At 48.4% G+C, this 16,498-nt stretch overlaps 2 protein-coding genes across 4 annotated transcripts; one reads left to right on the forward strand and one right to left on the reverse strand.

Moving 5' to 3' along the window:
• Positions 1-6: 6 nt before the first annotated feature.
• Positions 7-1,908, reverse strand: LOC130204219 (ankyrin repeat domain-containing protein 10-like). Its single transcript, XM_056430764.1, has 5 exons — positions 1,901-1,908; positions 1,407-1,593; positions 780-932; positions 578-669; positions 7-502 (listed from the first exon to the last, which is right to left on the reverse strand). The coding sequence occupies exons 1-5, from the start codon at positions 1,906-1,908 to the stop codon at positions 214-216; spliced, it is 729 nt and encodes a 242-aa protein (XP_056286739.1). The 3' UTR covers positions 7-213.
• On the forward strand, positions 1,499-15,751 carry hsf2bp (heat shock transcription factor 2 binding protein). Of its 3 annotated transcripts, none has more exons than XM_056431484.1 (9): positions 1,499-2,079; positions 3,440-3,575; positions 3,756-3,859; positions 3,966-4,115; positions 4,211-4,355; positions 4,435-4,552; positions 9,396-9,499; positions 11,232-11,440; positions 15,580-15,751. In XM_056431484.1, the coding sequence occupies exons 1-9, from the start codon at positions 2,011-2,013 to the stop codon at positions 15,595-15,597; spliced, it is 1,053 nt and encodes a 350-aa protein (XP_056287459.1). In that variant the 5' UTR covers positions 1,499-2,010; the 3' UTR covers positions 15,598-15,751. The 3 variants fall into 3 exon arrangements, with proteins under 3 accessions (XP_056287459.1, XP_056287458.1, XP_056287460.1); XM_056431483.1 differs by lacking the exon at positions 9,396-9,499 and having other exon boundaries at positions 1,499-1,887; positions 1,978-2,079; XM_056431485.1 differs by lacking the exons at positions 9,396-9,499; positions 11,232-11,440.
• The last annotated feature ends 747 nt before the right edge of the window (positions 15,752-16,498 follow it).

The raw sequence follows: 16,498 nt of genomic DNA on the forward strand, positions 1-16,498 counted from the left end.
ATAACGTGAAACATGAGTTACTTTAAATCATTTTTATGAAACATAAACTTCAGCCGTATAAAAGCAGTTTGTACAAAGAGTCCTGAGGGTTCTGGGAGACCTCCAGCTGCTCTGGACTCCATGAGCTTGTTGGTGACTCCTCTTTGGCATCAGGACGTCTGGAGTGAGTCCCTGAACTCCAGGAGGCTAGACCTCATGAGTCCTGGTCCCCGCTCATGCTCTCCAGCTCCTCTCCTCCAGCGGCCTGCAGCTCCACATCTGGCACAGGAGACATCTGTCAGGGGGGCTCAGGGACAGGGGCTCACGGGGGGAGGCGGTCTTACTGTCGGCCCCCCGGGCTTTCTTCAGGTGGACCTGGTCCACGGGGGTCAGCAGCCTCTTCCTGCCACACGGGAGGCCGCCGAGCTGCAGCTTGCTGGTTCTGGAGATGAAGCTGAAGCAGTCCAGGAAGCCGTGGGCGTGGGCCAGGTCCGCCGCCGTCTGCCCGCTGGCGTTCCTGAGCCTGGACCAGAAGACCAGGGTCAGGAGTGACCACCAGAGTCTAGAACCAGAGCCCAGGTCAGGGATCTGGACTCACTGAGCTGAAGCTCCCGCCAGCAGCAGGACCCGGATGCACTCCAGGCTCCCTGCACGGGCCGCCTTGTGGAGGGGCGCCTCGCCCACCACGTCCTGCAGACACCCGCACGGGTCAAAGGTCAAAGGTCACCATCACATCGGTGCAGATATAAAGGTCTATTTCACTACACACATGAAGACAGGATGTGACCCGGGACACTGACCTGGCGGTTGGCGTCGGCGCCCGCCCCGGTGAGCCAGGCCTCGCAGGCCGGATGTCCCCCGAACGCCGCCGTGTGCGTCGCCGTCTGGTTGAAGCGGCTCGTCCCGGAGTTCACCTCGCAACCCATCTGCACCAGAACCACCACGCAGTCCAGCTGTGGACAGGGACAGAGGACACAAGGACAAAGGACAGAGGGACAAAGGACAAAGGGCTTCATTGAACACATCCAGAGGGCTACAGGTACATGACTCATGTGGACTACAATGCCCATGGTTCCAGAGGACTACAAGTACATGATTTGTGTGGACTACAATGCCCATGGTTCCAGAGGACTACAAGTACATGACTTGTGTGGACTACAATGCCCATGGTTCCAGAGGACTACAAGTACATGACTTGTGTGGACTACAATGCCCATGGTTCCAGAGGACTACAAGTACATGACTTGTGTGGACTACAATGCCCATGGTTCCAGAGGACTACAATGCCCATGGTTCTAGTGGACTACAAGTACATGACTTGTGTGAACTACAATGCCCATGGTTCCAGAGGACTACAGGTACTACTGAGAGGAACCGGGTCCATGCTGGACTACAGAGCCCTGAACCCGGTCCAGAGGGAACCCGACCTGTCCGCAGTGAGCAGCCCAGTGTAAGGGGCTCCATCCGTAGCTCGAGTCCTCCGCCGTCAGGTGTTCCGGGTTCGAGAGCTGCTGGACCAGAGAGACCAGCGCCCCGACGTCTCCCTCCCGACATGCGCGGTGCACGGGGAACCGGGAACCGGCCCGTGAACAGCTCCTCGTCCAGTCCGCGTCCCTCCGACATCAGTGAGGCGGTTCTCACCCGGTCCCGGTCCCGGTCCCACGGAGCTAGACCCAAACGATTCAAACACAAAGGAGATCAGCGTCTCTCCGCGGGGGAACCACAAAGCCCGGACTGGCCCTCAGAGGGACTGGAGTTAGTTCGAGCACCTCGAGGCTGTTCTTCTTTTAGGCGTTGGGGCTCAGAACCGGGTCGGAACGCGACCCGTGGACCGACCCGAGTCCGGGGGACACTTTGAAGTTGTTACCCTCGCGTGTAAGAAACAAGCCGTTATCTTTGAGGCTTCAGGTAACTTTTTAACCTCAACATGCTGGTTTGACTCCACGGAGCTGCTGAACCAAGTATTCATGATAATAGCGAGGCTACCTAATCCCACAGGAGCAGCAGGGCCGCAAACGCACCACCATAAAGATGGCAGCGTCTTTAGGCGGGAAGCTGCCGGCTCTGAGTCACGACTCAAAGAGGAAGGCACGGAAACAGGTAAGAACATGACTCAGCAGAACCCGGTCTATAGAGGACCTTTTCATAGTAGACAACGGTCAGCAGAACAAGACTCAGCAGAACCCGGTCTATAGAGGACCTGGTCATAGTAGACCACGGTCAGCAGAACATGACTCAGCAGAACCCGGACTATAGAGGACCTGGTCATAGTAGACCACGGTCAGCAGAACATGACTCAGCAGAACCCGGTCTATAGAGGACCTTTTCATAGTAGACCACGGTCAGCAGAACATGACTCAGCAGAACCCGGTCTATAGAGGACCTGGTCATAGTAGACCACGGTCAGCAGAACATGACTCAGCAGAACCCGGTCTATAGAGGACCTTTTCATAGTAGACCACGGTCAGCAGAACATGACTCAGCAGAACCCGGTCTATAGAGGACCTTTTCATAGTAGACCACGGTCAGCAGAACAAGACTCAGCAGAACCCGGTCTATAGAGGACCTGGTCATAGTAGACCACGGTCAGCAGAACATGACTCAGCAGAACCTGGTCTATAGAGGACCTTTTCATAGTAGACCACGGTCAGCAGAACATGACTCAGCAGAACCCGGTCTATAGAGGACCTTTTCATAGTAGACCACGGTCAGCAGAACCCGGTCTATAGAGGACCTGTTCATAGTAGACCACGGTCAGGAGAACATGACTCAGCAGAACCCGGTCTATAGAGGACCTGGTCATAGTAGACCACGGTCAGGAGAACATGACTCAACAGAACCCGGTCTATAGATGACCTGTTCATAGTAGACAATGGTGAGGAGAACATGACTCAACAGAACCCAGTCTATAGAGGACCTGTTCATAGTAGACAATGGTGAGGATAACATGACTCAACAGAACCCGGTCTATAGAGGACGAGTTCATAGACAACGGTCAGGAGAACATGACTCAGCAGAACCCGGTCTATAGAGGACCAGTTCATAGACAATGGTCAGGAGAACATGACTCAGCAGAACCCGGTCTATAGAGGACCTGGTCATAGTAGATCACTGTCAGGAGAACATGACTCAGCACAACTTGGTCTATAGAGGACCTGTTCATAGTAGACAACAGTCAGGATAACCACAGGGTATAAACCCAGGGTATGACCTTGGGGTATGAACACAGGGTATGACCTTGGGGTGTGAACACGGTATGACCTTGAGGTATGACCTCGGGGTATGACCTTGGGGTATGAACACAGGGTATGACCTTGGGGTATGACCTTGAGGTATGACCTTGGGGTATGACCTCGGGGTATAAACACAAGGTATGACCTCGGGGTATGAACTGATGCGATGAGTCACCGTGCTGCGTGCTGATTGGCCGATGGGTTGCTACGCGTTGTCCTACCTGCAGGGCGGGTTTGTCCGTGTGAGGAAGAGTGATCTGGAGAAGCTGACCACAGAGGTCATGCAGCTCAGGGACTTCCTGCCCAGAGTCCTGAACGGAGACCTGATCCACATGCTGCACACAGCCAGAGCTGCTCACACAGGTACGCTCCACCTGAGTGTGTGTGTGTGTGTGTGTGTGTGACAGGGTTTAGCTTGAGTTACTATGAAGACAAGAACTCTGGTCTTGGAGCAGCTGAGAGGCTGTGGAGTGATTCACTTGATGAACAGTGTGTGTGTGTGTGTGTGTGTGTCTCTGTGTGTGTGTGTGTGTGTGTGTGTAGTGAAGGAGCAGCATGCTCAGGAACAGGATCAGTTGCATCAGGAGTGTCTTCACCTCCAGTCCAGACTGGATGCAGCGCAGAGCGAGTGTCAGAAAGAGAGAGAGGTGAGAGAGAGATCCACCTGGTTAGATACAGGTGAGAGAGAACCATGAGTTCAAGGTTCCTCACTGAGAGACGTGTGTGTGTGTGTGTGTGTGTGTGTGTGTGTAGGAGAAGCTGCTGCTGCGGGAGCAGCTGTGGCAGAGTGCAGCAGACATGCAGCAGCAGGCGAACTTCTGCGCTGGTCTGGGATCAGCGGCCGGAGGTCTGCTGTGGAGCTGCTCGGCCAATGAGGACACAGTGTCACGCTGGCTGGCTGACGTGAGTCTGAGACCAGCACGGGGTCAAGGGTTAGGGTTAGTGTGTGTGTGTGTGTATATATATGTGTGTGTGTCTATGTGCGTGTGTGTGTGCAGGGGAAGCTGCAGTCCTTCCTGCTCGTAGCCTCTCAGACTCTGGAGAGCTTCGTCATGTCTCTGGATGAGGAGCTGAAGACTCAGACTGAGGACTACAACTCCCATGAGCACCAGTTTGTTCTGGCTGTGGCTGGAACCATCACCAGTGAGTTCTCTCTGGTCAACGGCATCAGTATGAATGCAACATAAACTGAATGCATGAACCTCTCTTTCCCACCAATCAGACGTCGCAGCGGTGGCCTGTGGGCGGGACTTCCTGTCCTTCTCGGCCCACGTCCTGCTGGACACGCTGATGAGGCTTTTGGAGCTGCTGACGCCCGGCGTCTTCCCCAAGCTGAAGGTGTACGTGAAGCTGAAGAACACGTTACACACGGTCGTACTGGTCAGAACAATAACAGGGCTACACACACGCATGAACACACCAATTAATGGACATCTGGGGGGGTCATGTAGTCCTACATGGGGCACTAGGGGTCATGTAGTGCCTACATGGGGCACTAGGGGTCATGTAGTGCCTACATGGGGCACTAGGGGTCATGTAGCACTACATGGGGCACTAGGGGTCATGTAGTGCCTACATGGGGCACTAGGGGTCAGTGTAGTGCCTACATGGGGCACTAGGGGTCATGTAGTGCCTACATGGGGCACTAGGGGTCATGTAGTGCCTACATGGGGCACTAGGGGTCAGTGTAGTACCTACATGGGGCACTAGGGGTCAGTGTAGTACCTACATGGGGCACTAGGGGTCATGTAGTCCTACATGGGGCACTAGGGGTCATGTAGTCCTACATGGGGCACTAGGGGTCATGTAGTCCTACATGGGGCACTAGGGGTCAGTGTAGTACCTACATGGGGCACTAGGGGTCATGTAGCACTACATGGGGCACTAGGGGTCATGTAGTCCTACATGGGGCACTAGGGGTCATGTAGTCCTACATGGGGCACTAGGGGTCAGTGTAGTACCTACATGGGGCACTAGGGGTCATGTAGTGCCTACAAGGGGCACTAGGGGTCATGTAGTCCTACATGGGGCACTAGGGGTCATGTAGTCCTACATGGGGCACTAGGGGTCAGTGTAGTACCTACATGGGGCACTAGGGGTCATGTAGTCCTACATGTAGTCACTAGGGGTCATGTAGTCCTACATGGGGCACTAGGGGTCATGTAGTCCTACATGGGGCACTAGGGGTCATGTAGTCCTACATGTAGTCACTAGGGGTCATGTAGTCCTACATGGGGCACTAGGGGCCATGTAGTCCTACATGGGGCACTAGGGGTCATGTAGTGCCTACATGTAGTCACTAGGGGTCATGTAGTACCTACATGGGGCACTAGGGGTCATGTAGTCCTACATGGGGCACTAGGGGTCAGTGTAGTACCTACATGGGGCACTAGGGGTCATGTAGTCCTACATGGGGCACTAGGGGTCAGTGTAGTACCTACATGGGGCACTAGGGGTCATGTAGCACTACATGGGGCACTAGGGGTCATGTAGTACCTACATGGGGCACTAGGGGTCATGTAGTACCTACATGGGGCACTAGGGGTCATGTAGTCCTACATGGGGCACTAGGGGTCAGTGTAGTACCTACATGGGGCACTAGGGCTCAGTGTAGTACCTACATGGGGCACTAGGGGTCATGTAGTCCTACATGGGGCACTAGGGGTCAGTGTAGTACCTACATGGGGCACTAGGGCTCAGTGTAGTACCTACATGGGGCACTAGGGGTCATGTAGTCCTACATGGGGCACTAGGGGTCATGTAGTGCCTACATGGGGCACTATTTTATTTAAATGGTTTATTTAATAAGGGACAGTGCACATTGATAAAAACATTGCAGTAAATGTGCCAGAGTTAGCCAAGAGGCTATTTTTCATCTGTAGTCCCAATGTTGCTGATGTTAAGAACAAACCTAAAAACATAAGATTGCAAATACAATCTACAGATAAAGCAAATAAAATAGGGGAGAACAATGTTAAAATGGACAGAATAAAAACATAATGTCAGAGATACAACATAAAAGCTTACAGACTAAATGTGACATACAACTGCAAACAGGTGAACGACAAGAGAAGACACGCAGGTGGAGTAAACGACCGACCAGCAAGTCAAGACATACAGAGACCGGACAACAGACAGACAACAACTGACAGACAGACAACATGAAAGTCCAACCTGGACAGATGGAGGAGGTAGTTACAGTCTAGTGCTGACAGAGCTGGGTAGTAATGAACCATTTCTTTGTTTCTGCTTTAAAAGAGTTGAATGATTGTAGCTCTGATAGATCCTGGAATGTAGTTCCAGTGAACTGCTGCTTGTACTGAGAAAGCAGCATGACTAAAAGCTCTTTTCCTGAGAGGGATGATACAATCCCCTCTCGCTGCTCCTCTCGTGAGCCGATATCCAGTTCGTGTGGTGACAAATTGTTTGAGAGGAGGAGAGGTCCATGTATGATTTTGTACATCAGACAGACGTGCACATATTTAATCAAGTTATCCCAACTAAGCAAGTTGTATTTTTTTAGAATAGGACAGTGATGAGACATAACTTTTTTTTAATCAAGAGTTTTGAGTGTACGCTTGTATAATGACTGTAATGGTTTGAGCGTAGTGGCACTAGCATGTGACCAGGTTGTTAAACAGTAGGTGATATGGGAAATAACCATTGAATGCATGAATGTTTTAGCTGCCTCTGTTGACATGTAGTTGCGAGAATCGAAATTGGATAGATTGAATTTTACCCGATTACAAACTTTTTTCACCTGTGATTTGAAAGACAGATTTGAATCAAAAAGTACTCCCAGGTATTCAGATACAACCGTTAGCCTCTCCCCAGATACAAAAACATCCGGTTCTACACTATCAGAGTTTATTTTGGTAAAACACATACACACAGTTTTGGATATATTGAGTTGTAAACAACATTGCGTTAACCAAGTAGTCACATTAGCCATGGATGTAGTGAGTTCTTTTGCTACATCTCCCAAATTGCTGCCATGCAGATAAATGACGGTGTCATCGGCATACATTTGAATATTGGAATGAGGACAAACTGATGGCAGATCATTAATATATAAGGAAAATAATAATGGGCCCAGGACAGATCCTTGTGGGACACCTGTGGACAAGCGGAGGGCAGCGGATTGATGTTTTTGAATTTGGACAGACTGTGACCTATTAAGCAAATATGATTCCATCCATTTAAGAACCTGAGGAGAAGTTGTAACTGTGCAATTTGGACAAAAGAATACTATGATTTACAGTGTCAAATGCCTTCTTGAGATCAAGATACACAGCTCCAACAACACCCCCTTTGTCCAGTAGAAATTTTATTTTTTCGGTAAAGAAACAGGTGGCCGTCTCAGTGGAATAATTGGCTCTAAAGCCGAATTGCATTGGATGAAGGGCAAAGGGACTGTTTTTCAAATGGCAGATCATTTGCTCAGCTACCAACTTCTCTGCAACTTTTGATATTGTAGGCAGGATACTGATTGGTCTGTAATTAGAGGGAGAAAGGCGATCTCCTTCTTTAAATACTGGAATAACAGCAGCCGACTTCCAAACACTGGGAAACATGTTCTGAGAGATTGAGAGGTTGATGATATTGCTGATGGGATTTATTAGTGTTTTGGTAAGAGTTTTGAGCATAACGGCATCCATATCAAATGTATCTTTAGTTTTGGATGGTTTAAGAAAACTGATTATTCTTGTGACGTCTGAGTGAGTGACATTTCTTATGATGAGAGTTGGCTCCAATGTATTTACTGTACAGACAGGTCTAATCTCAGGGGAGAAACATTTAGCAATGGTAGCAAGAGAATCAATGAAATAGTGATTGAAAGCTTTTGCTACTTCAACTGGATTATTTGACAGTTTACCATGAATGTTAAGTTCTTGCAGCTTCCTCACTTTGTTGGGATGTCCCGTTAGCTTGTGTAACTGATCCCAGACCATTTTAGTTTTACCTCTCGCTTTTTCTATTACAGTCAGGAAGAAATCTGCCTTAGCCTTTCTTAATTTCATTACCACTCTGTTCCTTAGCATAGCAAAATGTTGTCTGTCATGGCTCCATTTATTTTTAATTGCAGTTTTTAAGGCAGAATCCCGTTCTTTCATTATTTTTAAGATATCATCATTCATCCAAGGAACAGTGTTTGATATGTTTGTGCCTAAATTTGCAACTGAAATCCTTCATAGTGTTCTCCAACTTATCTGCGAATGTTTTACTGTCTTCCTCGATGTCTATTCCCAACAGTAGATTATCCCAATCAATAAGTTGAAGAGTATGATGAAAGATATCTAGATTTCTTTTGGGAATTCTAAAGGATTCATCCTCCCTGACCAAAGGCCTAAACCGCTTGCTGGTTAGTTTCCTGGCTACCAGAGTTAGATTGTGGTCAGAAAGTCCAGTTACCATGTTGAGAGTTTTTAGAACTCTATCAGGCCTATTACTAAATATTAAATCAATTTGTGTCCTGGGAGAATTGGTTAGTCTTGTGGGCCCACTGACCATCTGTACAAGGTCAAAGTCATCAGTTATCCGTTTAAGATTCTTTCTAGATGATTTTTCCTCCCAGTTTATGTTAAAATCACCCATAATAATGACCTCTTTACTGAAATTACATTCTTTTAAAAGTTTCTCAAATTCCTCATAGAAACTGTTTTTGGAAGAGGGAGGTCGATAAATTACAATAAGCGTAAAAGACATTTGTGGTGATAAAATTATATGAAGACCTATACATTCCAAGTCTTTACAGACAGACCACTGGATTTCATTACACTGGATATGATCTCTCACATAGATCATGACACCACCACCCTTAGATCCTACCCTATCTCTCCTGTAAATGTTGAAACCTGGCACGGTTATTGCTGCTGATGGAGCATTTTTATGGAGCCAGGTCTCAGATAGACAAAGAAAGTCTAAATTGGAATCAAGCAAAAGATGATGGACTTGATCACTTTTAGATTGAATACTTCTTATGTTTAGATGCCCACCTAGGAGACCTTTTGGCTTAACTCTAGGATCCCACACTGTTCTTGAATGATTGACAGTTCGGGGGTCATGTAGTGCCTACAAGGGGCACTAGGGGTCATGTAGTCCTACATGGGGCACTAGGGGTCATGTAGTGCCTACAAGGGGCACTAGGGGGCAGTGTTGGGCTTACACAGTGTTTGGCTGCAGGTTGATGCTGATGGCTCTGTACAACGTCAGCATCAGTGTTAAAGGACTCAAGTGCATCAGTGAGAACCCGGGACTCCTGGCTCTCATCCGGACTCTGCTGGACGGTAAGGAGACTCAAACTGCAAGATGGGTAGGCAGGAAGGCAAGTAGGTAGGTAGACAAGTAGACAAGGAGGCAGGTAGCTACTAGGTTGTCAGGCAGGGAGGTAGGTAGGTAAGCTACTAGGTAGTCAGGCAGGGAGGTAGGTAGCTACTAGGTAGGCAGCTAGACGGGTATGTAGGCAGGTAGGTAGCTAATAGGTAGGGAGGTAGATAGAAGGTAGACAGGTAGGTAGGTAGCTAATAGGTAGGGAGGTAAGCAAGTAATAGCTAGTAGGTAGGCAGATAGCTAGAATGTAGGCAGGTAAACAGGTAGGTAGGCAGGTAGGTAAGAAGGTAGGTAGGTAGACGGGTACGTAGAAGGCAGGTAGATAAGCAAGTAGGCAGGTAGCTAGTAGGTAGGTGACAAATAGATAGGTAGGTATATAGCTAGTAAGGCAGATAGCTAGTAGCTAGGTAGGTAGCTAGTATATAGGTAGCTAGTAGGTAGATAAGCATGTAAATAGGTAGTCAGTTAGACAGACGGGTAACTAGTCGGTAGGTAAGCAAGTAGATAGTCAGGCAGATAGGTAGGTTGATAGACAGGTAGCTCCCTTTTAGGTAGGCAGGTAGACAGGTACCTAGCTTGTATGTAGACAGGTAGCTAGCTTGTAGGTAGGCAGGTAGCTAGCTTGTAGGTAGACAGGTAGCTAGCTTGTAGGTAGGCAGGTAGCTAGCTTGTAGGTAGACAGGTAGCTAGCTTGTAGGTAGGCAGGTAGCTAGCTTGTAGACAGGCAAGCTAGCTTGTAGGCAGGCAGCCAGCTTGTAGGCAGGACAGGCAGCCAGCGCAGGCAGGCAGCAGCTTGCAGAAATCAGCAGTAGCCAGCCTGTAGGCAGAAACAGCTAGCAGGCAGGCAGCAGCAGGCAGGCACAGCAGGCAGGCAGGCAGGCAGCAGTCAGGCAGGCAGACAGGCAGCAGGGCAAGACAGCAGTAGCATACAGGCAGGCAGCCAGCCTGTAAGCAGATCAGGCACAGCTACAGGCAACAAATTAGCAGATCCATACAAGCAAACAGCCCAGGCAGACAGCCAGCAGTATATACAAGCAGCTGGTGCAGGCAGGCAAGATCACAAAACAGCAAGCTCATACAAGTCATGAAACAGGCATGTCACAAACAGCATCAAGCAGGCAAACAGCATATCAAGAAACAATCAGTTAACAGCCATATATATAGCAGGCAGCATAGAAGACAATCAAATCTATACCAAAACCATATACAGAACCAGAAGTACAAGAAACAATTATATATACAGAAATAAATAAGCAAATAGCAAATTCATACAGTCAGAATGCAATAGTACAGAGGCAATACAAGTCATATACAGGTAAGAAAATGCAATCAGAACCATAGCAACAGCCAGCATTGAAGAATGAATAGCACAGGATAGCTAAGAATTGAACAGGCATACAAGAAATTGAAATATATATAAGAAACGCCTGCAGGCATTAGTCAGCTATGCAGGCAGGGCAGCTAGCTTGCAGGTAGCTAGCTTGTAGGTAGGCAGGTAGCTAGCTTGTAGGTAGGCAGGTAGCTAGCTTGTAGGTAGGCAGGTAGCTAGCTTGTAGGTAGGCAGGTAGCTAGCTTGTAGGTAGGCAGGTAGCCCGGGAGGCAGCAGCTCTAGGCGCATGGGGTCATGAGACTGAATGACACACCAGTGTACGTAGTGTTTGTGAACCAGCTGCTCTTCACACCTCACAGATGGAGACTGGGAGGTGTGTCTCCACTCTCTGCGTCTCCTGCAGTCGGTGTTGTTGGAGGAGGAGGTGCTGCTCCTGCTGGGCTCTTCTCTGCTAGATCCAGACCTGCAGGCTCAGATCAGCCGGCTCACCTCCAGCAGGCAGCCCAGCCTGAGACTGGCAGCCCAGCAGACCCTGGAGGACCTGCTGGCCCTCCAACAGGTGCCCCAGGTAAACACGTGTTGGCCCCTTGTACCACACCACTCATATGATCCAATGGGAGAGCAGTCACCACTCATATGATCCAATGGGAGAGCAGTCACCACTCATATGGTCCAATGGGAGAGCAGTCACCACTCATATGGTCCAATGGGAGAGCAGTCACCACTCATATGGTCCAATGGGAGAGCAGTCACCACTCATATGATCCAATGGGAGAGCAGTCACCACTCATATGGTCCAATGGGAGAGCAGTCACCACTCATATGGTCCAATGGGAGAGCAGTCACCACTCATATGATCCAATGGGAGAGCAGTCACCACTCATATGTTCCAATGGGAGAGCAGTCACCACTCATATGGTCCAATGGGAGAGCAGTCACCACTCATATGATCCAATGGGAGAGAAGTCACCACTCATATGGTCCAATGGGAGAGCAGTCACCACTCATATGGTCCAATGGGAGAGCAGTCACCACTCATATGATCCAATGGGAGAGCAGTCACCACTCATATGTTCCAATGGGAGAGCAGTCACCACTCATATGGTCCAATGGGAGAGCAGTCACCACTCATATGATCCAATGGGAGAGCAGTCACCACTCATATGGTCCAATGGGAGAGCAGTCACCACTCATATGGTCCAATGGGAGAGCAGTCACCACTCATATGGTCCAATGGGAGAGCAGTCACCACTCATATGATCCAATGGGAGAGCAGTCACCACTCATATGGTCCAATGGGAGAGCAGTCACCACTCATATGATCCAATGGGAGAGCAGTCACCACTCATATGATCCAATGGGAGAGCAGTCACCACTCATATGATCCAATGGGAGAACAGTCACCACTCATATGGTCCAATGGGAGAGCAGTCACCACTCATATGATCCAATGGGAGAGCAGTCACCACTCATATGGTCCAATGGGAGAGCAGTCACCACTCATATGGTCCAATGGGAGAGCAGTCACCACTCATATGATCCAATGGGAGAGCAGTCACCACTCATATGGTCCAATGGGAGAGCAGTCACCACTCATATGGTCCAATGGGAGAGCAGTCACCACTCGTATGATCCAATGGGAGAGCAGCTCTCCACGTTTTTGACTAACCATAACATCTTAGACAAATTTCAGTCAGGTTTCCGCAAAAAACACTCCACCGAAACCGCCCTCCTCAGAGTCTCAAATGACATTATGATGTCCTCTGACTCCGGCAAATGCTCTGTTTTGGTCCTGTTGGACCTTAGCGCAGCATTTGACACGGTAGACCACCGTATCCTGCTGGACAGGCTCAGGGAGTGGGTGGGCATATCTGGGAGCGTCCTAAACTGGTTCGCCTCATACCTTAAAGAGAGAAGCTCGGTGGCCGCTGGCCCGCTTAGGTCTGACCTTTCCTCCCATGTGGTGTGCCACAAGGTTCCGTGCTGGCTCCAATCCTTTTCGCTCTATACATGCTCCCCCTGGGTGCCCTGATCAGCAAATTTAAGGACATTTCTTACCACTGTTATGCTGATGATATCCAGCTCCAGATTTCTTTCAAACCGGATAATTTGGAGAAACTCTGCATACTCCATGAGTGTCTATCTGCCATAGAGAGTTGGATGGCAAATAATTTCCTTCAATTAAATGCAGCTAAAACTGAGGTGCTAATTATAGCTGCTGACCACATCGTGTCCAAAGTGGCACACCACATGGGGTCCCTTAAGGGAAATGTACGTACCCATCTGAGAAACCTTGGTGTAATATTTGATCAGTCGATGCTTTTAGAAAAACATGTCATATCCCTCACCCGCTCATGTTTCTTCCACCTAAGAAATATAGCAAAACTCAGGTCCATTATATCCCATGCGGAACTAGAAATGTCTGTACATGCCTTTATTTCATCCAGACTAGACTACTGTAACTCATTGTTCACCTGCCTCAATAAATCATCCGTCAATAAATTACAACTGGTCCAAAATGCGCTGCCAGGCTGCTCACCAGGTCTAGGAGGTCTTGCCAAATCACCCCATCCTTGCCGCACTGCACTGGCTTCCAGTGCATTTCAGGATTAATTTTAAAGTTTTAGTAGTCACCCACAGAGCCATCCACGGTCAAGCCCCTGCTTATATCTGTGATCTCATTCAACCACACTCCTCTAGTCGGTCTCTGAGGTCATCCACCCAGGAACTTCTGCAGATACCCAGGACCAGACTTAAAACCAAAGGTGACCGAGCTTTTGGGGCGGTAGCCCCAAGGCTCTGGAATGCTCTCCCCCTGGCCCTGAAATCATTGCCCTCCGAGAGCATGTTTAAAAGTAATTTAAAGACTCTTTTGTTCAGGCAGGCGTTTGGACATTTATAGACATTTTCAGCGTCTGGTCCTTTTAATTGTTGCTCCCTGTGCGTGTTCTATGTTCTGATTTTAAATCGTAAATGATCTGTTTGATGTTATTTTATTTTATTTTATTTTATTATTTTATTATTTTTATCTTACCTATTTTAAGGATGTGAAGCACTTTGTACATTCGTGTTGTGAAGGGTGCTATACAAATAAAGATTTACTTACTTACTTACTTACTTACCACTCATATGATCCAATGGGAGAGCAGTCACCACTCATATGGTCCAATGGGAGAGCAGTCACCACTCATATGATCCAATGGGAGAGCAGTCACCACTCATATGGTCCAATGGGAGAGCAGTCACCACTCATATGATCCAATGGGAGAGCAGTCACCACTCATATGATCCAATGGGAGAGCAGTCACCACTCATATGGTCCAATGGGAGAGCAGTCACCACTCATATGGTCCAATGGGAGAGCAGTCACCACTCATATGGTCCAATGGGAGAGCAGTCACCACTCATATGGTCCAATGGGAGAGCAGTCACCACTCATATGATCCAATGGGAGAGCAGTCACCACTCATATGGTCCAATGGGAGAGCAGTCACCACTCATATGATCCAATGGGAGAGCAGTCACCACTCATATGGTCCAATGGGAGAGCAGTCACCACTCATATGGTCCAATGGGAGAGCAGTCACCACTCATATGATCCAATGGGAGAGCAGTCACCACTCATATGGTCCAATGGGAGAGCAGTCACCACTCATATGATCCAATGGGAGAGCAGTCACCACTCATATGGTCCAATGGGAGAGCAGTCACCACTCATATGAGCCAATGGGAGAGCAGTCACCACTCATATGGTCCAATGGGAGAGCAGTCACCACTCATATGATCCAATGGGAGAGCAGTCACCACTCATATGATCCAATGGGAGAGCAGTCACCACTCATATGGTCCAATGGGAGAGCAGTCACCACTCATATGATCCAATGGGAGAGCAGTCACCACTCATATGGTCCAATGGGAGAGCAGTCACCACTCATATGGTCCAATGGGAGAGCAGTCACTACTCATATGATCCAATGGGAGAGCAGTCACCACTCATATGGTCCAATGGGAGAGCAGTCACCACTCATATGAGCCAATGGGAGAGCAGTCACCACTCATATGGTCCAATGGGAGAGCAGTCACCACTCATATGATCCAATGGGAGAGCAGTCACCACTCATATGGTCCAATGGGAGAGCAGTCACCACTCATATGGTCCAATGGGAGAGCAGTCACCACTCATATGATCCAATGGGAGAGCAGTCACCACTCATATGGTCCAATGGGAGAGCAGTCACCACTCATATGGTCCAATGGGAGAGCAGTCACCACTCATATGATCCAATGGGAGAGCAGTCACCACTCATATGGTCCAATGGGAGAGCAGTCACCACTCATATGATCCAATGGGAGAGCAGTCACCACTCATATGAGCCAATGGGAGAGCAGTCATCACTCATATGGTCCAATGGGAGAGCAGTCACCACTCATATGATCCAATGGGAGAGCAGTCACCACTCATATGGTCCAATGGGAGAGCAGTCACCATTCATATGGTCCAATGGGAGAGCAGTCACCACTCATATGAGCCAATGGGAGAGCAGTCACCACTCATATGGTCCAATGGGAGAGCAGTCACCACTCATATGAGCCAATGGGAGAGCAGTCACCACTCATATGGTCCAATGGGAGAGCAGTCACCACTCATATCAAACTGAACCCGTTGTGAGTACAGAGGGTCTTGAATGTCATCATTGTGTGTTCCAGGGTCCACAGAGTGTCTGATCCATGTTGCCGTACAGCTGTGCTCATCGAGTTCAACACGTTTGTTGTTGTTGCTGTTGTTGCTGTTGTTGCTGTTGTTGCTGTTGTTGCTGCTGTTGCTGCTTCTGACTTAATGTGATTTTTACGAGACGCATTAAAGAAGGTTTAAAGATGAGCACTGTGTCTGTTTCATAGAAACGCCTCGTAGACCACTAGAGACCAGTAGACAATTAGACCAGTAGAACAATCGACCAGTAGAACAATAGACCAGTAGACAATTAGACCAGGGGAACAATATACCAGGAGAACAATAGACCAGGAGAACAATAGACCAGTAGACAATTAGACCAGGGGAACAATAGACCAGGAGAACAATAGACCATCAGACAATTAGACCAGTAGAACAATAGACCAGTAGACAATTAGACCAGTAGAACAATAGACTAGTAGACAATTAGAGCAGTAGAACAATAGACCAGGAGAACAATAGACTAGTAGACAATTAGACCAGTAGAACAATAGAGCAGTAGAACAATAGACCAGTAGACAATTAGACCAGTAGAACAATAGACCAGGAGAACAATAGACTATTAGACCAGGAGAACAATAGACCAGGAGAACAATAGACCAGTAGACAATTAGACCAGGAGAACAATAGATCAGTAGACCAGGAGAACAATAGACCATGAGAACAATAGACCAGTAGAACAATAGACCAGTAGACAATTAGACCAGGAGAACAATAGACCAGGAGAACAATAGACCAGGAGAACAATATACCAGGAGAACAATAGACCAGTCGAACAATACACCAGGAGAACAATAGACCAGGACAGTCAGCCGAGTGAATGAAGAAGATGATGTAGACATGGTCGTTGTGACGTGTGATTGGATCGCTCACGACCACATGGTGTAACCACAT

This window comes from Pseudoliparis swirei, chromosome 14 (genome assembly GCF_029220125.1).
Source record: "Pseudoliparis swirei isolate HS2019 ecotype Mariana Trench chromosome 14, NWPU_hadal_v1, whole genome shotgun sequence".
Lineage (NCBI taxonomy): Eukaryota > Metazoa > Chordata > Actinopteri > Perciformes > Liparidae > Pseudoliparis > Pseudoliparis swirei.